We start from the raw sequence: 27,046 nt of genomic DNA, 5'->3' as shown, positions 1-27,046 counted from the left end.
AGTTCTCAAAAAATCTTAAACATCCCTGTATATATGATTTAATAAAATTTTTAAAAATTTTAGAAACTAAAGATATATGTAATTTTATAGTGATTTTTATAAGATATTTAAAGAACAATAACCTTTTAGGCTTTGTGCTATAGACCTTAAACTTAAAATAGATATTTCTTGTTTGAATGTAAACATGTTTTTTGAGTTCAAAAATAATTTAATTATTATAATTAAAATTAAAATATTTTTTGTTGAAAATTTTAGATTTACAAATGTATCAAATTTAGGTTGTTTCATGTTTTTCAAGGATTCCAAGATAAATGACTACCATGTTATTATATAGAAAACTTTTTATCTGATCTAAAGATTTCGTGAAACTAACTATCTACAACAAAAATTACTCAAAACTTTATGTTTCTAGAGATACTTATCACAAAAAACACTATGAGAAAACAAATTATAACTTCACGGTGGCTACTAAACCTGGAATCCTGGAAAAACCTAGAATTTGGGAAAATTTGAAAACACCTGGAAAAACTGGAATTTTGCACAAAAATTATGTATCATATAGATAATTTATTTTCATCATCAATTTTTTATTTATTTAAAAACACATTAACTTGACAGTAACTTTTCAATGTTGGTATACTACTTAACACAGTTTTTGACCTTAAATTTAACTTTAAACTAAAAAGAGATCACAAAATGTGTACTTTAAAAACCTAGAAAAAATTCATAAAACCTGGAAGAAATTTCTCAAAAACCAGTGGTCACCCTGTTACTTTTTTAAAAGCTGTTACACACCTCTATAGTCCTTAATAGTTGAGTGTAGATAAAATAAATATAACTAATGTTGCTCTTTAAATGGTTCATTTAGTGTCTGTTATTAAAATTGGAATTTTATTTTTATTTTTAATAACTTCAAGTGATATATAAATTGTTGAGTGTTCGTAGGGGTAAACACCTTTTTTTTTGGTTTTTGATCTTATTTTATATAGGTTTTACTAAGCTACAAGATGTTTTTTACAGCTTTTAAAAATTCGAAATAATTTTTGAGATATAGCCGGTCAAAGTCGAAGGCAGTAATAGGTTTCTTATGGGAGTTGCAAACTATGGGAGTTGTTTTTTAGTTATTGTTTTGGTATTTTAATTATTTAAGCTTGATTAACAGTATTTTTTCAGTTTTTTCACATACTTAGTTTTGTATTTTCTTAAAAGTTCAGGGTGACTCAAGTTAGCTTGATGTAAGTGAATTTTTTTAAACCTCCATACTGACTTTTTTGCTTAAATCAATAGCAACCCTGTTAATATTTTTTGAACAATAAATTTTTGCACAAAATCACTCGTGCCTGAGGGGTAACTTTTGCATGAAGACATTTTTTCTTATTTTTGCACAAGTGACATTTTTGCAAGAGAACTAAAAAATATTAAATTTTTAATAAATAAATTACCAAACAAGTGTAAAGGTTAAGGGTAACAGTGATAGTAAAAAAATAAATTAAGTAAAAGAAAAAAAATATATTTAAAAAAATTACTGGCCAAGGGTAACGGTTAGGGGAAGCAGTGATAGTAAAAAAAAAGAAAAATGATAATAAGAAGAAGAAAAAAAAAGTTACTTGCCAAGGGTAAGAGTTGGTAACTGTTAAAGTAAAAAAAAAATAAATTAAGTAAATTAAAGTAGAAAAAAAAGCTTTTACCAGTGCATAAGTGTCTTTGTGTAAAAGTGACTCTTCTTGCAAAATATTATTTGTGCAAAAGTGACCCTTTTTGACACCTACCTATTTTTTATACTGAAAATTTTAAATGATATTATATTATTTATGTGAGATACTGTGTTACTATATTACACTCATAACATTTTAAAATCAAATATGACTTTTTAGTTATCATACCTACTAGTTGTAACTAATAAAATTTAGTCATGAAAGTGATGTATCTTTAGGTATTTTTATTAAATAAACATTTTAGTTTTTTTATAAACTGTTTTAGAAATTTAAAAAACTTGACTTAAAAATAATAATGGTTAGCTGTTATAATTATACAATTAATTTATGAAAAAAAGGAAATATATTTAATAGTTATTGAAATTAATTTATTATTTTCAGATTTATTTTCATTTGATATGTATAAAAATTCAAGCTTAATTAGTAAAATAAAAGAAAATGAGAATATATTTGTGTATGCAGCAGTCAAAGTAAGTTTTTTAAATTCGATTAGTACAGGAGAAGAAAATGTTGCAATTACAGCAATAGTAGATGAAATTAATTTGAAAAAAAGATCTAAGAGGGAAAAATCGAAAATACAGAGTTCCATAAAGAAGTACTGGAATGAAAACAAGAAACATCTAAAGTCTAGAATTTCACGCCTTGAAAATATTTTAAAATCTATTACTAAAAAACCATGTATTACTGATACTTTTAAAGTTGGCCTTCAGCAGGTATGATTGTTTTCTAAAGTTTTTCAGATAAATAAAAACATTTATAATAATAATTTTGTTTTTTATTCATAGGTGCAGAAGTATGAATCAAATAGCTTTTTGAAAGAGTCAACTATAAAAAATTTAGGTAACTATGTAAAGGTTAGTTAGATATTAAGAAAAAATGTTATAAGTTTTGTATTTTATACTTTCAGGGTTGCCACTCGGTCAGGAAAAGTCAGGAAAATTTTTAAAAAATTACAATAGTCAGGAAAAGTCAGGAAAAAATGGGGGGTTTTGAAAAAAAGTCAGGAAAAGTCAGGAAATTTGATTAAATTTAAAAAAAGTCAGATTTTGTCAGTTTAAATTTACAAAATTCCTTGTTTTTCAAAGTCTTCAAATGGTAAAAATTAATTAAAAGTCTATTAAACTCAGAAAAAATTTCAAAATTTTCCTAGAAATTTACAAAAATATTTGATTTAATTTTCAATGCCTTCATCTGGTATAAATTAGTAAAATATCCTTAATAAAACTGCATAAATTTTCTATCAACATATTGAACAAGAACCCTACTTGAACAAGCAGATTTTGTAAGCTTTTTAATATTGATGATCTGTAGCAAGGACACTTCCATAGTGAAACTGTGATATATACACAAAAGTTTATCTAGCATAATTTTAGAACCAAAATATTTTTTGTTTAAGTAAATAATTGAGTTCTTTATAACTAAGCAGTTACTTACATGTCGTTTGTTTATCTAGATACATTTATGCTAGGAAATGCTAAAAAATTTCGTCTTTTTTCAGACAAGCTGTGTTTATAAGGTAATAATACAAGTATTTTGCTGATAGAGCTGTTTATTACAAACATCAATCATACACAATTGGTTCAAGTGATGTACTGGAAGTTTGATGATAGAATTCAGCAAAAAACTGTTGTTTTTAACCTGTATTAAAATTAGATTGAACGCTTTATATAGTTTCAAGTGTTAGATTATGTATTTTAGAATAAGTTTAATTTAAGAGTTTGATTTAGAAAAGTCAGGAAAATTTTTGTAAAAAGTCAGGAAAAAGTCAGGAAATTTTTCTCAGCTTGATCAGTGGCAACCATGTACTTTGTTTATTCTTAAATTTTTAGTTATTGAAAACAACTTTTTCTTTTGAATAATGATTAATAAATTATCTACTTCAAATAATTTTAAGTATATTTTATTCTATAAGTTAATATATTCGAAAAATCCAGTTTAAACAGTAAATTTTTTATTCCGAAATTTATGTTGTTAAAATTCACTGCAAATTTTTTTGTATTTAAGTCTTAATTTCTAATTGAAATGTTTTCATGGTGTTAATAAAAAAAGCTTAGATCATTAAATAATAATACTTTTTCATTACAACATACATGCTATTTTTTACTAGTTTTGCTTTAAAAAACTTTAATAAAGTTTTTCCTTCCTTTATTTGTAAGAAAGAACAAATGATTTATGTCCATGTTTAATCTTTGATAAACACTACTTTAGTATGTTTATTGAATTACGGAAAAGTAAATACTTAGTAAGTTTATAAGCTGGTGTTTAAGTATAAATTACGGTTGAAGTTGATGCTTTTTTGCACTGCTCTATTACAACTTAATAGATGTACAATAATAATAAACTTAATTATTAAAATAATGTACATAAAAATAAACTTTATTTTGAAATTTATATAATGATAATTTTTGTTAATTGTGTTTAGTATTCAATTAAATACTCATCGTTAAGTATAAATAAAAACTGTGATGTTGCTGTTATTTTTAGATGAGAGTAATAATACTTAGTAACTGTGTCATAATTAAATCTGTAGAAAAACCTGGGTTTGATAGCTTATGTGCTGTATGTATACTGATTTTTATGTTTCAGAACAACAAAAAACAGTTCATAAAAGCGGCGGTTGACGTAGATTTTCTTTCTTTTGTTAGAAAAGGAGAATTCATTGAAGGGGCAAAGCTGCTGCTTTACACTGGAATGAAAATTAAAGAGGCTGAAGACTGCATCCCATATCTTGTTAGTAACATCAGCCAAAATTGGCATGTGAGTAGTAGTGATTTAAAACAGAAAGTTGAAGATGAAATATTTAAAAGAAAGAATGGTGAAAGTAACAAGGTTTGTGATGTAAAAAATATTATAAACAGAAAAATAAAAAAAAATCTTAAATTTTTATTATTTTTTGTAGCATTATATACTGTTATATGTAAAATTATTTAACCTGTTTCAATAAAACTATTGTAGTTGTTTTTGTAATAGTTTAATGTTTAAAAGTTGTTTAATATATGAAATCAAAGATGTACATACTTTTAGTTATAAGTTTTTACTTTATCAAAGAACTTGGTAATAATTCAATTCTGAATGTTAAAACCAACATAATTGTAGAAATTAAGGCTAAACTTGAATTAACAAACTGTATTTGTAGCTAATAAAATATTAAAAACTAAATTATACTTAAAAAATATACCTAAGAAGAACTTATTTGAAAAAGTTTGATGAAAAATTTTGTTATAATTAACTTAAAAAATTTCATCAAGGTTTGAAAACTAGTAGTTAAAAGATTAATTTTAAGTTGTTTAGAAATTAAACCTATAAAATGGAAAACTAAAACAAGGTATTGAAAACTTGCAGTTTAACACTGATAAATATATTAGTTACTGAATTTACTTTTAATAAAATGCACATCCAAATAAACTGTAAAATATAGCTTTCTATTTAAGAAAATAGTTTAGATACTTTTAGATAAATATAAGTTGTTTGAGTAAATAAATTTATCTATAAATATGTGTAGGGATGACACACTTGTTATAATTGAACAAAGAAATAACTGGAATTCAAAAAGCATGAAAAAGAAAGCAAATATGTTAAAAAAAACGAATTTAAAATAACCATAAATATCGGTACAACTTTCTTGATGTAATTTTAGATAAATCACAAGTCAGCGAAAAAGAAAATACATAAGCAAGCAATAGTTCAACCCATTCTAAAATCATAAAAGTACCAAAGGAAAATGATATTAATTGTCTTATTAAACCACCTAAAATCAAAATATTAATTAAAAAAAATATATGCATACAACAAGACACCTTCAACACAAGCTAAAAACTACATTAAATTTTGATAAATGAAAAAGAAGTATAATAAACCAAGGAAAAACGTATTTCAACCTGCCCTTTTGTGAAACAGTCAAATATTTGAAAAAATAGTATAGACATGCATTGAATTCAGAACAGCACTGTAATCTTAATAATGTTCAAAAAATTAAAAATAATTGTAAACTGTGTCTAATAATTGCATGTGTAACATCAAATTGGTAATACAGAGACACAACAAAAAAACTTAAGACAATATTTATAGAACTAGAAAACAAGATATATAATGTCAAGATTCAATGTGCAATGGCTGACTAAAAAGCTTATGTTCTGTTAAAAATTAAAAAAATTATTGATACAAAGTAACGGTAACATCAATAACAGAAGAAAAACTACAAATGCAGCACAGGAGGTACTTCTAAAAGCAGTGTGTATGGTTACAATAGCATCATGAAAACTCACATAAAAAAGTTAAGGAATTTTCTAGATACAAATGGAAGCAATACATTAATTGCAATATTAAGTTAAGCATTTTGCACTAATCTGGTAAATATTTATATTAATAACAAATCTGCAAAACTTGGATATGTGAGAAAAAGGAGATAGCAAAAGCTGTCAAAAGAACAAAGTTAAAGAACTAAGTTTTAAGGATGTATACAAGCGTGACTTTGAAAGCTTGAATAATAGAAATGTATAGTTAGAGTTGCTTGCAAATGACCGCTTTAATTGGCAATCTACTATACACAAAAGACTAAAAGAAAGGGAAAAACAATAATTTATGAAATCAAAGCAGACAAAGAAATTAAAACAAAAAAATATTTTATTTTATATGTTTATTTTGTTTATTATTTGTTTATTTAATTTATTGTTGGTTGTATCACAATGTTTATAATTATTTTCACTGCAACGTAATATGTACAATGTACAGGGTTTGTGCGCATCAGGCCAAATCAGGCTAAATCAGTTTTTTTGGAAAACGTTGAAAAACATCAGGCTAAATCAGTTTTTTTTTTAACTTGACAATCTTTTCTCAGCTCAAGTTCTTGAAAATTTTCTATTAAAAAAAATAAAAACATTAAAAAAAAAAATTAAAATGGGATGAAGGTAGTCTTCCTCTTTTGATTTTAAAGACCGGACAGGATTGAATTTTAGATAAACATAAATAAAAATGGTAAGAACCATTAAAAAAATCAGTCACAGTTTTATACAAGCACTTTGAAGAGATCTTTCGTTTATTAAAAAACACACATTTTCAATTCTTATTGAAAAAGAATGATATTTGAATAAGAATTGAAAATGTTTGTTTTTTGATAAACGAAAGATCTCTTCAAAGTGCTTTTATAAGACTGTGACTAATTTTTTTTAGTGGTTCTTACCATTTTTATTTACATTTTTTTTAATGATCAAATTGAGATGTGAATTTATTTCTAAATACAAATTTACTTATTAAAGACAAAATCAGTCAGTATTTGTTAAAACAAATGCTAGAAACTAGAAAGATTTGGACTCGGATTCGGCCGAATCCTAAGTTTCAAAATAAGATTGGTTTCGGCTTCGGCCAAATCCTAATTTCAAAATAAGATTCAGATTCGGACTCGGCCAAATCCAAAATTTTGGACTTTGTAGACCACTTTAAACTTTTTGAATTTTACTTAACTTTTTGTCAAAAGTCAAATGAAAAGTAAAACTAGTTAATGAGTTTACGCTTGAGTGGATTAAAAAATGGGCTTTCTCACTTATAAAAGCATTATCAATTTTGATTTAGAGTTTTGCACACAGTATAAAAACTATGATATATTGTTTTTGTTAGACTCACAAATAAAACTAAGTAAACAGTTTAGGCGTTTAATCTCAGCTTTTTGGTTTACCGCTATTATTTATTCATCATATGTTTAGTTATTTTATGTTTGCTCGTTGTTATGAACTGCTGCATTATCTAAACAAAAAAAAAATGCAACTTAAACATGTAACATTAAAGCAGATGCTTGAATACTTTTATCTATATATTTTTTGATAATATTTTATATATATAACTGTTAATTTTAATTTTTGATATGTATGTTATGACTTCAAACATTATAACATTTATTTGAAAAACAATGTTCTAAAAGTAAAAAATCCCTTAACAATAAAATCTTAATTAATTTGCAATGAACTGCTACAACTAATTTAATTATTCATTGTTGTACTCTGAATATTACGAGAATTTTTAGAGCTTGCTGCAGTTATGATAAATAAGGCTTAAAATCAATTATGCAAAATTTCATTAAAAAATATTTGCCTAGTGATTTTTAAAAGTTTTGAAAGCAGCTTATATTTTTTGAGAAAGAAATTTTATAAAATTGTTACGTGGTTCTTTTGTATAATAGATACTTCACCCATACTATATTGCCTATTTTATATCATGTAGTCTAGAATAGTCTTTAGTATTGATAAATAAAAATTCACTGATACATTATAATAAGTTAGTGTAAAAGGATTTTATTTTTATTATGTCTAATTTAAATAATACAAATACCAAACTGCCCGCATAGGGTCTTAAGCATAAACGTGCTAGGAAGTCACCCCGTCTGCAGAAAAAAAATGGGGAAAAAAGGTCAGGTTGACATCTTCCCACAGACAGTCAACCAGACCCAACTGAGACTTTGGATGTTGGTCCACCAACAAACATAGCTCACAAATTTTTAATAGTTTTTTTATTTGATGCTCTATTTTTTGGATTAAAAGATTGTTATGAAAACAAAATCTTAAAACAATTAAGGTTATACCATTCTCTTTACAAAGTTGCCATAAAACCTGAATCCTTGATATTTGACAATTTAGATTAAAAAACCTGAAAAAATCTTGAGTTTGTGAAACTTAAAACACCTGGAATTTTAAACAAAAATCACTGAAAAACCTGGAATTTTACAATTTTTATATGTTAAGTAGTAAAATTCTGATTTGACGCAATGAAATCCATCATATAGATATAATTTTTTCACATCATCACAATTTTTTTATTAAAAAAAAACAGTTTTAAAGCAGCTTTACAGTATCTTTTGAATGTTTGCATACAATTTAAGACAGTTTTTAACCTTGAAATAAACTTTAAACTAAAAATAGACCAAATAGCGTGGACTTTCGAAAACCTGGAGGAATTTTTGAAAAACTGGAGAAAATTTGCCAAAAACATATGACAACCCTGTTTTTAGCAATAAGTGGAAACCTTTATTTGTTATAGATCTTTTAATACATCAGCTTTAAATAAATGATTTGGCTGATTCTATACTGTTTTTAGTGCAGAAGTATAGTTTACAAAAAATATATTTTTTTAAACAGTTTGTTGGTTATCTTTTATTTATTATAGCAATCAAGGGTTGCCAAACACTCAAGGTACTCAGGGAAGCATAGGGTATTCTAAAAGTTTAGAAAATCTCTTGGAGGTTCTGGGAAACTCATAGTAGTTTTAATTTTTAATAAGTACATCAGGGTAGTTTTAAGACTGTCAAATTTTTAGGCTAGTATTTATATATATTGAATGAGATTTAGTTGAATTATTTACAATAATTTGTTTTATAACCAATTTTGTTAAAAACTTAACTTTTATTGATGACGAAAGGATGATATTTTTTTTTAAGGATTTGAAAAATCTCAAGGTGACTCAGGACAGTTTAAGGTCACTCAGGGCAGATTTTTTGACTTTAAGAGTGACCACCCTTAATAATGTAAATGTTGTTGGTAGTTTGTATATGATAAATATAATTTTATATATTCTCACAATTTTATAAATCTTAATTTTTTAATTTTTTAATTTTGGAGATTATGTTAGTAGATTTTAGAAATGTTTTATTTATATTTAAAATTTTTACTTAATGTCAAAAATTTATGTCAAGAAAAATTAATAAATTTAATCGGTAATATAAGAAAAAAATAAATTATATTGAAGCAGATTTTCGCAAATTTTTAGCTCTATATTATTATATATATTATACTTATATTTAATTTTTTCCTTTTTTTTATTATGTTAGGAATGTAAATATATACAAATGCTAAAATAGAATATAATTAAATTGTTAATTTCATGAAATAAGTTTGACTCACTAGGTCAGTATAAATAAAGCTTGAGCTTTTTAATAGCATGTCCTTAATAATTATTTAAAGATATATTGGTTTGTATTTTGTAGCATCATGTTTTGCATAGTAGTTTAAAATAGAATTTTTTCATGTGTCCATAAAATGTTTTATTTAAATAAAAACATAATTTAAGAACAAAACTATTACGACCTATATTAACAGCTTTATCAAAGTATAGTTTACACAACATAGAAATTAAAGTGTTATTTAGAATTAAGATTTAGTTCATTTTAGTTTTATGATACTGTCATATTATTATTCTATAGTTATTTTTGTTTTACAGTATAAATAATGTCTTCAATAGTCTGGTAATACTTTACTATAAGTTTGGAAGGTAACTCCATCGCAGTATGCAGTATCTGCGGAGCTAAGATAAAGAGAGGAAGTAGCAAGTCTAAGTCTTATACAACCTCTTTCATGCACGAGCATTTGAAAACTCAACACAGCGCGAGTTACAAAAAGTCTCAAAGTGAATTTTTAGACAAAGATGAAGTTGTGCTGCACCCGAACCTCTGAAGAAAAGAAAGCTTGAAGCTATCAGGCAAACTAGCCTTGATGATTATAATTCTATGAAACTCTGGGACATAAAGGATTCAAAAGCAATTAAAGTTTATAAAACCTTAATATTTGGACTCTGACTCGGATTCGGCCGAATCCAAATTTGAAAATAAGACTCGAATTCGGTCGAATCCGAAAAAAATTTTGGACTTGGTAGATCACTACTTGAAACTTTTGAGTTTCAAATAGAAATTTAAGTATTTTTTAATCTTGTTTTGAGTAGATTGCATACGTCATAATTATGAAAGTTAATTAAGAATTATACAGTTGAAACATTACAGTTTGAGTGCACGACATTAAAATTCAGACAATTCAAATTCTGACTATTTGAATTCCGATTTTTGAAGCAAAAATCAATTATTTATTTTAATTATTTTTTTGATTTCGTTTAACCATCATGATTATAACAATCAGACCTATATGTGCATTTTTTATTATTTTCAAATTCAATTTATTTGTCAACATATAATTTGAAAACTTAAAAAAATAAATATTTTTAGTATTCTCTTCAAAAAATTTTTATTATAAGAATTTTTTATAATTTTATTTTCATAATCATGATCTTTTTAATCAGATCAATGTCCCTATTTTTATTTTTCTAAACTTCAGTTTACATTTAGAGATATAGCAAAGTTTAAGAATTTGAATTGCAGGAATTTGAATTGACCTAATTTGAAAAATCACGTAACCTAACAGTTTGAATTAAAACAACTTAACTGTTTGTTCAATCACCCTTTTCACAATTTAGTCCAATTAATTTTATTAAATTGCTTTTTGTAGGTTTTTAAAGCTCATAATCAATTTTGAGATAAAACTTGTTAAAGTCGGAGTCTACGATAGTACTTATTAAATAGTAACCAATACCGAAAATGATTTCTAAAGGGGATTTTCATTACTTAAAAAAAGATATCAGGCTAAATCGATCTCAATCAGGCTAAATGAAAAAAAATTCGCTCACGAACCCTGAATGTACGTAAACTTATTTTTTATCCACAATACCATAACGGTTTTCGGCCCATAGCTAGCCTATAACTATCATTATAGAACTAAGTCATAGAGCTTAAACTTATTTTTTTAACTAGTATTTAAACAAATTTCAAATTATATATTTAAAGTAGATTTTCTTAAGTAGTTTTTTCTAATTAGTTTAAATAGTTTTATTATTTTCTACTAGTTATAAATTTAAGTTACTTTTACTCAAACTTCAGCTGTTACTGAATAAGTTTAATAAAGTGAAACATTGTTTTATAACAGACTTATTTATTTAATACTCCTTGAACCTAAATTGAGAACTGTAACTGTTACTTCTAAAACTCAAAGTATAGCCATCTAAGATGTTTACAAAATACAAACAGAATAGTAAAGGCAACACACCAGCTACTGTGGAAGTTGATTTATGTAAAGACAGCAACAGTACAAATAAAGATTGCACGAAAGCAAATAAAATGAAAATGGTTACTGTTAATCTGAAAAGAAAAAAAGATGAAAATAGTTTGTCAGTACAGCCTCTAGCACCTTTGTATCCATTGCAGGTCCAGATTATAGAAGACGATCATAAATTTTCGGATGAATTGATGGTATGATTTTATTGTAATTTTTTATATAGATTTTATTGCAACAATTAAAAATTAACAATATTTTAACTATATAAAAGTAAAGAAGTGAAAGGGTATATTGTGTTGGTGTGACAGTATTAAAAAAGTAAAGTTAATTCTTTTGTATTGTAAACACTATTTTTTTCTAAACTAGAAATTTAGCTAGTTGTTGAGTTATTTTTATATAACTAGGTTAATTTAATGGTACAAGTATAACGTGATGAAGCAATGCTTTTTTCTTAAAAAATTTAATGAAGTTTTTTATTTAGATTTAAAGTTAAAAACTCAAATGTGTAGGAAACTTAACGTTGCTTATAACTATTTTTTAAACTTTTATATCTAAGACAAAAAACTTAGCAGTTATAAAAAATTGGAATTTTAGATGGCACGTTTTGTAATATATTGGTAGAAATCTGAATATTTAATAACTATATGATGAAGATTAAAAATAATATTTTAGTTGATAAAGCAACTAACAGTTATAGTGAGGGTGGACATCGAATGACCCATTTTCTGATACAAGTAGGAGTTAATGCAAAATTTACAAAATTTTTGATGTTGTAAATTAATTCAAACTTCATTCTTTAGGATAGCTATATTCGTAAAATTGCTGTACATTATTTAATTTGTTGAGCTTTTTATTTTATGTAGAATATTTTTACAAACATAGCTAGCCTAATAAATTTAATTTCAATTAGATTACTACTGAATATAACTTGTAAATGTTGTATGAAATTTCGCTTGTATCAGTTTTTGATTATTTCTAAAGGCAGTTTGATTGTTTAATAAACCTGAAATTATGTAAATTTGTTTTCATTTCAATATGAGTTTGATCTCATTTATTTTAGAATATTTAAAACCGTGTTACTAAACTTAAAAACTATATTATGAAAACTATACAGGGTTCCCACTTCCCTATAAATCCCTATAAATTTGCAATTTTCTTAAAAATCCCTATAAATTACGATTTTTTTGCTTGGTGATTGAAATTTGAAAGCCAAAACAGCAATACCGCATGGCGAAAAAACACGTAAAAAAAGTTAATGATATTTTAAAATCAAATGCTTTTAAATCTCAGTACAAAAGTGTGACTCTATGGATGACCTAGCAGATAATTTTTTCTTTTTTATATTAAACACAATTTATCTAAAGTTTGCTTATTTAACTAAAATTAGAGTTCAAAAACCTTGAAGCTTTCATAAATTTATTATTAAGACCGTGCTTATAAACGCTTATTGATATGTTTTATTTTATTTACCTTAAAAATATGTTCATAACATGTAAAAATTTTTTTTGATGATTTTCCTATAAATTTGCTATATTTTATGAATTTACCTATAATTTTTTTTTTCAAAATTTCAGTGTGAACTCTGACTATAGATTAAATAAGAATTAAATTAACAGGAGAGTCCAATACGAGCCAACAAACATCTAGCAAATGTCAGAAAAGTAAAACCGAAAGAAGATTTCAGCTGGATACTAAATAAGGAAAAAATATCAGAAATAGTTGACTTGCAAAAATGGGAAGTTAAAGAAGATTATATCAGAAGGTTGGCCGATTACATAAAGCAGGTACCAAACATGACTTGCCACGTATGGCTGAACTACAGGCACTTGAAAAAGAAAGACTCAAGGAAGTCAACTTTGCCATTTTTTAAGGCCAAGATGTACTGTCACTACCCTTCATGCAAAGTTAAGCACAATCTGCAAATCGCTTTTTGCAAGTTAGTAAAGTAAAATAATAATGCATTAGAAACATTTCGTATACGTGTTATAAGCTCTATAATTTTTAAAGTTTTCTAAAACAAAATTTTTATTTTCATAAATTTAGACTTGTGTTTTTTAAGTACAATAGAGCTATGTGTTATATTAGTTTTACTAACTTTAAGTACTAAAATTCTATTTATTTTTTTACTTAACAAACAACAAGTTCTTTCATTGAGTTTTTAAAGAAAGTTTTATTGAAGGAGTTAAAAAAAGTAGTATTATAATTTAATCAAAATGTAAAAAGATTTATTTAAGAGTTTTCTAGTCCTCTTATAATCTAAAGATAAAACTGAAGTATGAAAAAAATCTAAAATAATTACTTTCTTAAATTCCTTGAACAAAATCAAGAATCTCTGAAAATAGCTTAACATTTCACTAAAATACTTATAAAGTGTTGAAAGCAAAATAATTTATAATTAGGACCTGAATGTAAAAATTTGAACTAATATACATTTGATGATATACACCAGGGTTTCCCAAACTTTTTTTCAAAAGGCGGCCCCTTTAAAAAAATTAAAAAAGCTAGGACCCCCTCCAACAAGATTACTTAATAACTACGATTAAAAACACCTAAAACTTTTTTTTTTCTCTCATTATCAACTCCAGCATATCTAGTATAAGTTTCAAAACTACCTTTAAAACACCTTAGACCTTTTTTTTTCTTTTTTTTTTGCTTTCATCATCAACTCCAGAATATTTAGTTTCAAATTATGACCTCCTGGCCGATTTTGGGAAATTCTGATGTACACTAACCTCTAATGTAACTTTGCAACCACATCTGACTAAAGAATTAACTATACCTGCTCTTTTGAATGCAAATTATATAGTTTTAATTCTATTTTATAATTTTTTATCATTTTATTAAAGTAAAAGTACTTAAAGAAAATGTATATTTTTAAATACAGAAACGCCGAAAAATTTTCATCCGCAAAAATGTCATATTTTTTGGAAGGAGTAGTCGACCACAGTGGACCGTTGCCACCCAAATACTACAAAAGTCACAAACTGTACACTTTGATGTCGTACATAGAACCAGACAATGATTCTAGGTTGCAACTAAGACCTGTAAGTCTTAATTAAGTCTATCTTTAATTTGTTGTAGTGTTTTTATTACAAGTCAGAAAAAGTAATCAATACAGTTTTTTAGAACTAAATATTAAGTAAACATTGATATAAAAACAAACTTAATATAAATTTTTTAAAAGCAGTTATAAGTTAAATATAGTTTAAAATTTATAGCTTAAGTGTTATTTGAGAGTTAGATTAGTTTAGTTTTATAAAAACTAGGATTAATACATTAAAAAAAACTAATATTAGTTTTTCATCTTTAGTTTTCTGTGCTGTTGTATTTACTATAACGTTGTAACCGCTTGGTAGCGGTTTAGAGTTGTTTCTAATTAGGGGTTTTTTCTGATTTGTTTACTTCTTGAATCATTGTGGCGAAACGACGTTCAGTCGTGCAGCCACTCGAGCTAGAAGGTTCTATTCTTATTTCGTGAGTATTTTACATTGATTTGGCATTCAAGTTCTATTTCTTGTATTAATTTGTGTTGTTTAATAAATTTTGTAAAAGTTTAATATTCTGTTGACTTCAAATAAGTTAGATTTACCCAAGTTTAAGTTTACTTATTGGTAAAGTATAAGCAGCTTCTAATCTAATCTAGACTTATTTAATTTAAGTGTAATTAACGTAGAGTAACTTTCAATTAACGTTGTTTGAGAAACCAAAACGTGTTTTATTCTTAAAGTACATCGTGTTTATATTCAAGTGATAGTGCGTTTATTAACTTGTCAACTATCTATACTAGTATGAGCCAACCGAATAAGACTAACAAAGGTATGTTCTCTAAAGAGAACATACGATCGGCGCTAGGTGACGACGACGGCACGCGCAGTAGTCCTCGTTTAAAAGAGCTAGGCATTCAGAAAAGACCCTCGACCCTTAATCCCAACTCTTCGCACGACCGTCCTGGCCCACCAAACCAGGGCGGTGCTTCAGGCGAACGATAACGTATTTATAATTTTTCATATGTGCTGATACTTGAAGACACGGTAGATCAAATAATGTTTGGTGTTTAAGCTAATTACTGATTTTTTATGTTGATAATTCGTTAAGTTTGAAAAATATTAAAAGGATTTAATTGGTTGTATATTTTATTACTAAATTTTTGTTAAGCTGAGTTGCAATTTAATTGAAATTTTGAGATAGTAAAGTCTATATCAGGGTTTCCCAAGCTTTTTTTCAAAAGGCCCCTTTAAAGAAGTTAAAAAGCTATGGCACCCTCCAACAAGATTATTCAAAAAACTACCATTAAATACACTTAGAAACTTTTTTTGCTGTTCATCATCAACTCTAGAATACCTAGTGTTAGTTTCAATTTATAACCTCAGGGCCCCCCTGTGGCCCCTTTGTTGCTCATGACCTCCAAGGGGGCCACTAGGCCCACTTTGGGAAACCCTGGTCTAGATAGATAACTTTGTAAGTTTTATTTTGTCAGATACTTTTGCTTATTAATGAGTTTTCAAAAATTGTTCTAAATTTCAATTAATTGATAATTAATTGGCCATAGATAATTTATATAACTTTTAAACATTTTAAAATTAACTAAAGCGATTATTAACCCTTTAGGCCATAAGGGGTTAAGTTAGTTTTTAAAAGGTAATCTTATTTTGTAAATTATTTTAACTTTTAGAAAATGCCAAACAAAATAAAAAAATAAAATTTTTCAAGAATAAGGGATTAAAGTTGGTGAAATTAAAATTACTTTTACTTAATATTTGACTTAAAACCTATCTTATTCTTCATTTAATACAATCAATTACTAATACTTTAATCATTTATTTGCAGAAAGAAGTTCTTAAAAAAACAAAATTCAAAAACAACCTTTTTTGAATATTTATCTACCATTTTTTTTTTGTTAAATAAAGTTCCAACATGCAACAGCTTTTAAACTTTTGATGAACTGTTTCCTGAAAATTTGAGCTCTATAGCTCAAAAAAGAGAGACACTATTTTTGAATATCTGAGAAAATTGACATTAAAAAGCTTTTAGGTTTTTCGTTCGTAAACGTTTTTCAAATCTGACTATATCTCAAAAATTAAATACAAGTTCTATATTTAGTAAAAAATGAGCTTATAGTTCAAACTTTGTTTTTCATATAAGAACCAACTTAAGTTTTCTAAAAAAGCTTCTCGACCTTCCTTTTGCCCCTTTAGCTTCAGTGTAGCTATTTTGTTTGTCATTATTAATTAATCTTTTTAAATATTTATTGACCTTACAACATTTTAAAACTCTTACTTTTATAATTTGTATACAAACTTAACAAAAGTATATTTTGAAAACCTAAAGTTTTTTTTTGTAAATTTAAAAGTAAAAATAAGTCTTCAATTGCATTTGATTTAAAAAAAATACTAATTAAAGACCTAATTAATGCATTTAGTTAAATACTATTTTGTATTGTGTTATCATTAAAAGAGTCAACTAAATTATTAAATATAGTATTATAATTTTAAATAAAGAAATATAGTTATTTTGAAGCATAGCTTAAAAATTGCAAATCTTTTTATAGATTGAAATAAAACAACTATTTTTTCTTACCTTAACCATTAAAACAAGTAATGTTGCACATTAAAAATAGAAGTTTTATAATTGCCACAAATTATTTAAATTCAATATTCTTAGCTTCCAATTTTATAGCCTTTAAAAAATGGGTGGATAATGTGTGACTCGTGGGCCGGATCTGCTAAGTTGGCAGAAATCTCTTACCGTGACTTATTTTTTAGCTTGAAAGAAACTAGAAGAAAAAAAAACTTTTTTATAAGAAAAATATTGAAATTTGATTTCTTTAATTTCAGTACAAAATACAGGTTGCCAAAAAGCCTGGAATCCTCGAAAAAACTAAAATTTGGCAATTTAGGCTTTAAAAAAACTGGAAAAACCTGAAATTTGAGAAATTTTGAAAAAAGCCTGAATTTTGAACGAAAATCACTAAAAAACCTGAAAAAGTCTGGAATTTTATACAGCTTTAAAATGTAAAGTAATGAGATTTGGATTTGACACAAAAAATCTACCATGTAGACAATGTTTTTTTGGTAATCATCAAATTTTTTTTATTAAAAAACACATTTAAAGTAGATTGACAGTATCTTTACAATATCTTTTATACTATTTAAGACAGTTTTTTACCTTTAACATAGTTTTATACTAAACCTAGAAGAAATTCAAAAAGCCTGGAAAAAGATTCTCAAAAAATTTGGCAACTCTGGAAATAGTAGTCATTAAAAGGTTATTTGATTGTGATTTTGCTTTTAGAGAGTATTTAATTTTTTTTAAGTAAAATATTCAAAATTACAAAACCTTTATTTAAATAATTCTTGCTCGAGAAAAACTTTTTTTTTGTGATTTGGACTCGCTGACTAAAAAAGTTGCTAACCCTTATTTTGAACGATAGCATAATTTTTCTAGATTTAATTCTTGAAAAAAAAAAGTGGGGTTAAAAAAGTTACTTATTTACTGAAGTTAACATGCTCTTTGTTCAAGTTTATTTAAGTACCTTTTTTAAATTTTAGAGGAAGATTTCTGGTTCTCCAGACCTAGCTGAAAACAGTACAGAAATATATGAAGAAGCTTATATGTTGTATAAGGTTGAACAAATGAACCTCATTCTTGAAAAATATCCTCAAGTTGAAATTGATTTTCTCAACCGTATTCTAAGTAAGTACTTTTGCGATGTATATATTTTTTGATCATAGAGTCATAAACAGTTGTAGCAAATAAAACTTTAAAAATAATTAATTAAAAGTTTCTGTATTGATTTTTGTATGATATAACAATATTAAAGTTTTTGCTTATGTATTATTTAAAAAAATAAAGATTAAAAACAATTAATGAACTTTTAAAAATAGAAGAGCAATGGCAAAAACTACTTGATAACGAGCAGAAAATATACAAGGATCGAGCAAAAGCCAGTCTACTAGATGTTACTCGCAGGGTTTGTGTTATTTTACGGCATACTTGAGTTTGAGTTATCATATGAATTTTACAAATACGAAGGGAATTATTAGCGAGTTTTGTGAAAAATTCATTATTGTTAAAGTTTTCCAATCAAATACTTGAAAACTTTCTTCTTCTTTTTTATCTATTTAACGTTTATGCTAAGTATCAGTTTTACAATTTTAAATAGAAAACAGTTTAGTTTATTATATTGCTATACCTCTAAAAACATTTTCACTTCTTTAATAACACTTGACATTTTAATTTAATTTTTAAAGATTTTTACACAATCAGTTATAGCATAAGGGTGGTTAACAATATTTAAGTATTTTCTACTTGTATTTTTATTATAACATTTTCATTATTAAGTAAGATTTTTTTATTATAAAAGTTTAAACACAATTGGACATATGCCAAAAAATAATAAAAGTGTCTCGTTACAGAGATGTTAAAGGGGGGTAATAGGGATTAGTAAAGTAGATTAGTACAACAATCAAAACAACACTTATATTTTATTTACATAAACTAAACAACACAAAGATACAATTACATCACTCTATACGAGAACTAAAGTTAAACACACAAGAAAACATTAGTTCTTAAATCTAACGTGCTTAAAATGCATCTTAACTTAAAGCTCACTTGCCGAATGCTCTGCCGAAACTGCTACTGTGAGTAAATGAAAGTCAAATTCCGTTTTATAAGCACTAAAACAAATGTAACTCCTAACAATAAAAAATTTTTTTTTTTTTTCAAAACTGGAAACACGTCACGAAATCTGCGTAAAACAGTTTACAACATCCGCTTTTAAGTAAATTTGGAAAAGCTTGTTTTGAGAATAATGAAAAATATTTTGGAAAAGCTTTTATTGTTACAAAAAATTACATATTTATTCACGAGCTTTAAAATATTAAAATGAAATGTTAGTTTCATTACAAAAGTACAAGTTAAAATGTTTTCACATTAATACGTTATAATTAAAAAGCAAGATAGAAAATATAGTATGTATACATTATTTAAATAAAAAAATTATTAAATGAAATATTCAAATGATGAAAAGTGTATGAAATTTTTTCAGTCTGAAAAGATCTCGAGCAAGTTCTACTAATCTAAACTAAAAAAATAGTTTAATTTAGTTAATCTAATCTTAATTTACGCATATAGTATTCCTCATTTTAAATATGTAAAATATTACGTAAATACTGAAGTAAAGACTTTACAATGATTTACATATATTAAACTGTTATTTCGAGTTTTTATTTAAGTTTTATATGATCGTAAATTCTGAGTTGTTTACAAATAAACATAAATTATAACTAAAAACATGGCTGTAACTTAGTGGGAAAAGTCAGTAAATTTATACATTGATATTTTCTGCAAAGAGTTGAAGAAAAATATGAAACTTTGATGTTGTTTATGATATAGTCTCATTTTTTGTTCAGAACTTTTTTTATTATAAGCATATTACCTTACGAAGAGAGTTTGTTTTTGTATAACTTTCTATTTCATTTTCAGTGTAACTAAAGTACTAACTGCTTAACAATACTTTTAGCTCTATAAGAAATTTTTTTTTTGTTTAAATTTTAAGATCTTTAGTCTATATCAGGGGTCGGCAGGTCAAAAAGAAACGTTTTTTATGTGCTATAAAAGAGTAATTAAAGACAATTTTTTTGAACAAATAAAATTTAGGCGATCGAATATTCTTAAAATATAACACTAAAATTTTATTTTTGTGTTTTCAAAAATATTAGTATATTAAACTAGTTGAATAAAATTTTTTATGTGGCCCGCGGGCCGCAGTTTGCCGACCCCTGGTCTATATATTTAAAATGTTTTTTCACTCAAAACTTTTCGAAGTAGTGTGTTTTATAAATACTTATTATATTATAATTAGTTTAATTATAATTAATATAATTATATAGTTATAATAAAACTAGTGTTTTTATAAAAATAATTGTTTCAATTATAATAAGTTCCTCACTAATTAAAGAAAAATACAGCTTTTATATACTTATTAGAAAGTTTTCTTTTTATCAGTAAAAATAAGTAATGTAAAATACAACTTTGTATTTCAAAAATTTTATCACAATTACCTCATAACTTTCATTTAGGTTTTATATATTACATAATAATCATTCTATTTCCATACCTTGTAGAATAATTAGTGGATTTAATGATGTTTTTTGTTTCTTTTAAAAATGTAGTAAGTAACTTGAATTGTTGATCACTTAATTTGTTAAGACTAATAATCAGAACTAAATAATGCCTTGTTTAATTACTATCTTATAATTACTAAAGTCTATCTAGTCTACTTAATACAAATCAGACTATACAGTGTGAGCGATGTATCTATTGTAAAAAATAACTACAAAACAATATTCTATATAGCTCTATTTCAAAATTAAAAGTTACTTTTACAAATCACTTAGAAATAATTAGAACTTTATAACAATTTAAGTTTAGGTGAAAATACTTTAAAACTTTAAATAATGTTAACTTTAAAGTTTTTTAAGAGCTTTAAAACAATTAAGTATTGTTAAATAAAAACTCTTAATACTTATATACATACAACATGCAGTTCTAAAAACAGATCTAATTATAACTTAATGCAAAATTTCAATATCAGTGCTATATACTAAAAATCAATGAAAAAAAATAACTATTTTGTTCAGTGTTTTAGTTGATTGCACACAGCTGCAATTCAACTTCCATACATAGGTATTAATATATACTTTCATATACTGTTATTTTGTACACTGACTCTACATACTCGACATTCAAAACATTAAGATAATAAGTAAAAAACAGTAGTTTCATTACAAATTTTGTTGATAAATTGAACAACTTAGCTAGTTTACTAAAAGACTGCAAAATAGTGAGTCTAGCAACTTAAACAGTTTTTTTTCAAAAACTCTGTGTAGCTTTGAAAAAATCATACAAGTCTGAGTGATTGCTTTAATAAAAGTAAATATAACTTATTGTAGTACGTTTTCTGACATAACTTACAGAAACATGTTTAAACAAGTTAAAATAAGTGCTAACTCATTTCTAATATTTCAGGCAAAGAGAGCCGAAGAGTCGGACACCGATGACTTGCTCAGTTCTGCAGATGAAGCTAATGTTATTTTTGTTTATTATTATTTGTATGTGTAATGTTGTAACAAAAAAATAACTTATTTTTGATCAAAAGACAAGGTTTATTTTATACTTATTTATAGTTTTAAAGACTTATTAAAATTAATTACAGGGCTATTTATTCTGGATGCGTGTAAATTCATGTAATTAAAACGCTGGTAAAAAAATGGAAAAATCTATAATTTGGTATATTTTAGAAAAATCCCGGTTTTATAAACAATAATGGATTGAATATCTTAAATATTTCACTTTTTTTTTGTCTAACAATGTTTATCAAATTGTTGTTGGTAATTGTGCATTATAAAATTAAATTATTAGTAATCTTTTAAAAATCATCTTTAAACAGAAGGAAAAAATATTTAATAAAAATATTCTATAGTTTACAACTGGCTTTCGATACTTTTGTTTAAACTTAGAATTTTCTTAGATAAAATAAGTTAACTCATTATGTAAACCAATAAATTTATTATGGTAAAGGAAGTAGTATACAAAATTAATTTTAAAGCTTAAGTATATCATATGTATATGTACCATAAGCAAAAGTGATTTTTACTAGCGTAACAGCTATTAAAATTATTCTTAATATTAGTTACTGTCAGTATTTAACATCTTAAAAAGCACTCAATGAAAGTGTTTTAGAAAAATCATCTAATGCTTTATTTGTTACAAACTAAAACAATTTTATAATCTGTTTTCAAATTTCAAATAGGTAACAATACTACTTAGTTATTTAAGTGCTAACGCTTAAAATACCTTAAGATAAAAAAATTATAACTTTCTAAAAAGGTTCCAAGATGTTCATAAGTTATGAATAAGACTTAAAAGAATTTGATTCAAAAAAAATACTGCAGATTGCGATAGAATAAAACTAACTTATAGTAGCACCAACACAATACTTTTTTTATTATCTTTAAACTAATACAAACACCTCTTTCTATTAAGTTTTATTTTTAAACTTAGCTGTCTGGAAAACTAGTTCATCGAAAAAACTTTGAATAAGATTAGAAAACCTGGAAAGAGTTAAAAAAATCTAGAAGTGATTAAAAAAGCTACATTGATTAAATGGTTTAGTGGTGAAAAAGTTTGATAAAGTTTTGTATACTAGTTTTAATAAACTCTTTTATAGAATTCATTGATGATAGTTAACGATGGTTTGTCTGAAAGCACAACACTAAATGAAACGTGTCATCAAGTTACAATAGTAAGATTTCTTTATAGCAGAATTTTCTGTTAAGAATTTTTTTCTACAATTTTGATAACTTTTATTATTTCTAACGAATTTTTAATTAAACTCATTAAAATATTTAAATTAAATATACCAAAGTGTATAATGTATTTTTGGTGTGCAAGAAATTGAAAAAAAAAAACTTGCAGGTTATATAGTCGGTTAAACAAAAATACGAAGATTTAAAAAAAAAATTACGATGTAGTAGTGATATGTAGAGAACACTATAATTTTTTATTAAAAATATTTTTACCCCACGTATACTGTTGTAATTGATTTTCGGTGCAAAGTAATAAAATAATATCTTCTGATTTATTGCTTTTAGAAAAACAATTATATAGTGTAAAACTAAATTAAATTTTAGTCATGATAAAAATTAAAAAAACTCATTTAATTAAGTGTTGTATTAAAAAAGTTTTTATATCTAAAGTCGATACTCAAAGTTATAATAACCAATGGGCTTTAAATCCTAAAAATAAATAAGTTTGTAAAATATCGGAGTTTTAATCTCTAAACTGACCACAATATACAAATTAATGTATTATCAGATTGGTGGTGATGAACCTTCATCAAGTTCTTCAAATCAAGTGGCTAAAAAGAGAAAAAATGTTCAAGTTCAAAAGTCTCCTGTAAAAAAACAGATACTGGATTTTAGTCCAACTACAGCTAATGTTAGTTTTTAAAGTATTAAATATTTCTTGGTTTAAACTATGGTTATTCTTTTACACCAAGAATCAAAATTAGATTAATTTAAATTGTAGTCAAAAAATCATATGCATTTTATACTTTTTAAAAGTTTTTAAACATTTTTGGTGGAATCAAAACTGATTTATTAATCTAGCTAATAGTGTTTATTTTTGATATTTATTCTTTCTAATATATTTTTCACGTTTTTTTGAAACTATGGTACATTTAGGTGGTTGCAGAAAGTTCTGCGAATTTAATTCCAGTTTCTTCGTATGGCCAAAGTTCCGCATCTTTCTTACAATCAACTGATGATGGAGTTCCGAATGCTTCTGGCTGCAGCTCTGATCTTGACTTGATTGATTTCGAATCTTGTTTCGATCCTTCTTTGCAAGCTCCAAACACCGTTCAAAGCCCTGAACCTGATGTAAGTCATAATTAGCATACTTTGGTTTAGGTTTAAGTATGTTTGTTTTTTACGTAATTAAATCATTTAGGTAGTTCTAGTTTTTATTAATGAATATAAACTGTAAAAAGTTTTTTTTTAATTTTTTTAAAATTTATAGGGTAGGAAAGCTTTTGATACTTTAGTAATTTTAACGCTTTTAAAAATATTGGTATCAAAAAGCTTCAAAAGTATAAGTAGATTTAGCTAATTATGTTAAAAATCATTAGTAGACGTAGGTCAAAAGTAGACTAGGTTTTACAATTTACTATTAATAAAAACAGTGTTTTTCGATTAAGTTTATTTTTGTATTATTTAAGACTTTCAAAATAACTTTAGAATGGAGCGAGGTATATAAACATGGTAAAGTAAAATATTTTATAATACTCAAGTTAAAATATTACTTTAAAAGTTCTAATATTGAATATATTTAAATTGATAATTGAAAATATTTGTTCATTTTTTAGATAATTTTAGTAGTCTTGAAAACTTTAACGAGGTTTTTAATTTTTGACCATAAAGTTATCATAAGTTTCTTTAAAACTTTTATTTCTTTTTAGTTTATTACTTAAAATTATATCTTTAAAATGCTTTTAAACACAAAAGTGATTTGTTTCCTAATTTTGGTATAAAATAACTAACTTTTTTGAATAAGTTTGACTAGTTCATCTTTTTTACAATTTAGTCTTATTTTATTGAGTTGTACTAAGTTTGTTATTTAACTTAAGCTTTGACTAACAAGTTGCTTTTTATAGATTTTTAAAACTCAACATAATTGAAAAGTCAGAGACTACAATAGTACTAATTTAAGACTCTCCGATACCCAAAATGACTTGTAAAGGGAATTTTTCTTTACTTTAAGAAATATCATGCTAAATCGGTCAAAATCAGACTAAATTTTAAAAAATTTGCGCACGAACCCTGCTAAATGCAACATTATTTGACTAATAAAAACATCTTTTTGAAGTATGCTTTATAAACAGTATTTCTTGAAAACTCTAAACAGAATTTGGAATGCTGGAAAGAAAAATGTTTATCTTTGAAAAGTCGAAATAATGAGTTGAAGAAGTTGTTAGCTCAAAAGAACAAACAAAGTGAGAAATTAACAGAACAACTACTTGATGCAAAGAAACAGTTTGTCAATGTAATTTGATTTATCTCTTTTTTGAAATATGTTTATTAAATATAAATAACAATAATATCATACTTTTAGTGAAACAAACATATTTTAAGTCTAAAGAGTTTTAAATAATATGTTGTTTGTATATTTAATTTTCGTAAGAATTTTTTTTCTTATTTTATTGTAATGTCTACGACATTATAAAATTTTGTTTAAATTTCTTTAATGATTAAAACATCATAAAATTATGTTATATTTTTGGGTTAAACTCTTTGGAGCGTTTTATTAAAACTAACTTTTGTTTTATCTGGTACTTTTTCCAAGACTCGTACTAAATTTTTCATTGGCAGGTTTAAAAAATAATCTTCTCCCCACAACGTTTACTGTACAAATATCTTTTATAGTAATGTCATACCTAATTACTAAAATTTAGTATAGGACTACTAAGTTAGTGTTTAATAATCATATTAGTGAAAATAAATTAAATTAACTATTATAAATCTTAAAGACTGATCACGAACGTACAAAATTGGAGCTGAAAAGCAAAAAACTGGAAAAAGAACTCAAAGAAGAAAAAGCTAATACCAGAACGCTAGCCAGAAACATAAAGGACCACAAGGCCGAAAGAACAAAACTGAAAAACAAAATAGCTAAATGTAGAGAGAAGCTGAAGAAATATGAGATGTATGAGATGAGTAAACGCATTGGAGAACCCGTGTCAGATGTTAATAGTGACGCAATTGATGTTGACGATGAAGTTCAAAATTTCGAAGTCGTCAACAACGAAGAAGTGACTTCTGCAGATGTTAACAGCAATAAAGTTGGTTGCTAAAGCTATTATGTTTTGATAACATTTATTTTTTTATATCTTTTTCCAAACTATAACCATATGTAGATTGTTTATTGAATCACAAAATAAGCGCTCAAAGTAGTTGGTCCTAGGACAATGTTGATGTTTAAAGTTGATTTTTTAATAAAAGATTATGAGTTTCTATTTCTTTTGCATGTTATAAAATAAAAATATGATAAAAAGCTAAGAAAACTAGAGAAAAATACTTAATAGCAGAGTAAGAAATTATAGTGTGAAAATAACTTAATGTAAATTTTGCTCTGCACTTATGCACAATTACATACTAAATAGTTTTTTTTTTTTCTTATTTTAAAACGAACCGATTTAACAGTTGCGACGATAAAAACAGACATCTATTCTTTGTCTTTTTATTGCCTACTTTCTATTAAACAAATTTGAAATAAAAATCAAAAGTATACGGAATTTTTAACTACTTGGACAAAGTTCTACTTATTTTTTGACAATTAATTTATCAGGAGTGGAAATCTGAAGTTGACCTGTTGAAAGAACAAATGCAAGAAATGCGAAAGCTGATGAGCTCCTTTTCAAAATAATAGTGACCTATGTGAAAGAGTTTCATTAAAAATAGAACGTTTTGTTTGGTTGTACCAGAAGATAAAGAATATTTTTAATATAAGCATGTTTTTTTAATTTAAGTTTTTAGTAAACTCTTTGAAGCAGTCATCATGTTTTACATTTTCGATGAGTGGTTCTCAAGTATTTTTACTTTAAGTCACAAGTGTTATTTGATTATAATGTGATGTAGTTATTTGACATAGATTTGAAACAAAATTGAACTAAATTTTAGAAAGTTTATCACACAATTTTATAAATATATTAAAAATAGGTAGCTTTTTTTTTTCGTTTATAAATAAACATTTTGTTCGTATTAGCCACATCTAACAAAATTGTATATTAATGTTGTTTATTGATATTGACATTCATAGAAGTTTTGCTAAAGCTCTATAGATATATTTTTTGTCTTGTTAGTCGATCGGATGAAGTTAATTTAATTAATAACAAAGCAACCCACTAGCTTA

At 25.4% G+C, this 27,046-nt stretch overlaps 1 protein-coding gene across 1 annotated transcript; it reads left to right on the top strand.

Annotated features, from left to right (window-relative positions):
• The first annotated feature begins 2,102 nt into the window (after positions 1–2,102).
• Positions 2,103–27,046, top strand: LOC145834341 (uncharacterized). The gene is made up of 15 exons (XM_082941751.1): positions 2,103–2,428; positions 2,501–2,569; positions 4,302–4,544; positions 11,548–11,769; positions 13,192–13,511; positions 14,460–14,619; positions 18,124–18,268; positions 18,460–18,545; positions 21,608–21,667; positions 22,809–22,883; positions 23,456–23,578; positions 23,824–24,018; positions 25,043–25,180; positions 25,665–25,976; positions 26,483–27,046. Exons 1-15 carry the CDS (start codon positions 2,114–2,116, stop codon positions 26,558–26,560), a joined length of 2,541 nt encoding a protein of 846 aa, XP_082797877.1. The 5' UTR covers positions 2,103–2,113; the 3' UTR covers positions 26,561–27,046.

Source organism: Thalia democratica, chromosome 4 (assembly GCF_965202585.1).
Source record: "Thalia democratica chromosome 4, ktThaDemo2.hap1.1, whole genome shotgun sequence".
In the NCBI taxonomy this organism is placed as follows: domain Eukaryota; kingdom Metazoa; phylum Chordata; class Thaliacea; order Salpida; family Salpidae; genus Thalia; species Thalia democratica.
Note: the sequence above shows the minus strand (reverse complement) of the source record. Positions and strands in the feature narration are given on the sequence as shown.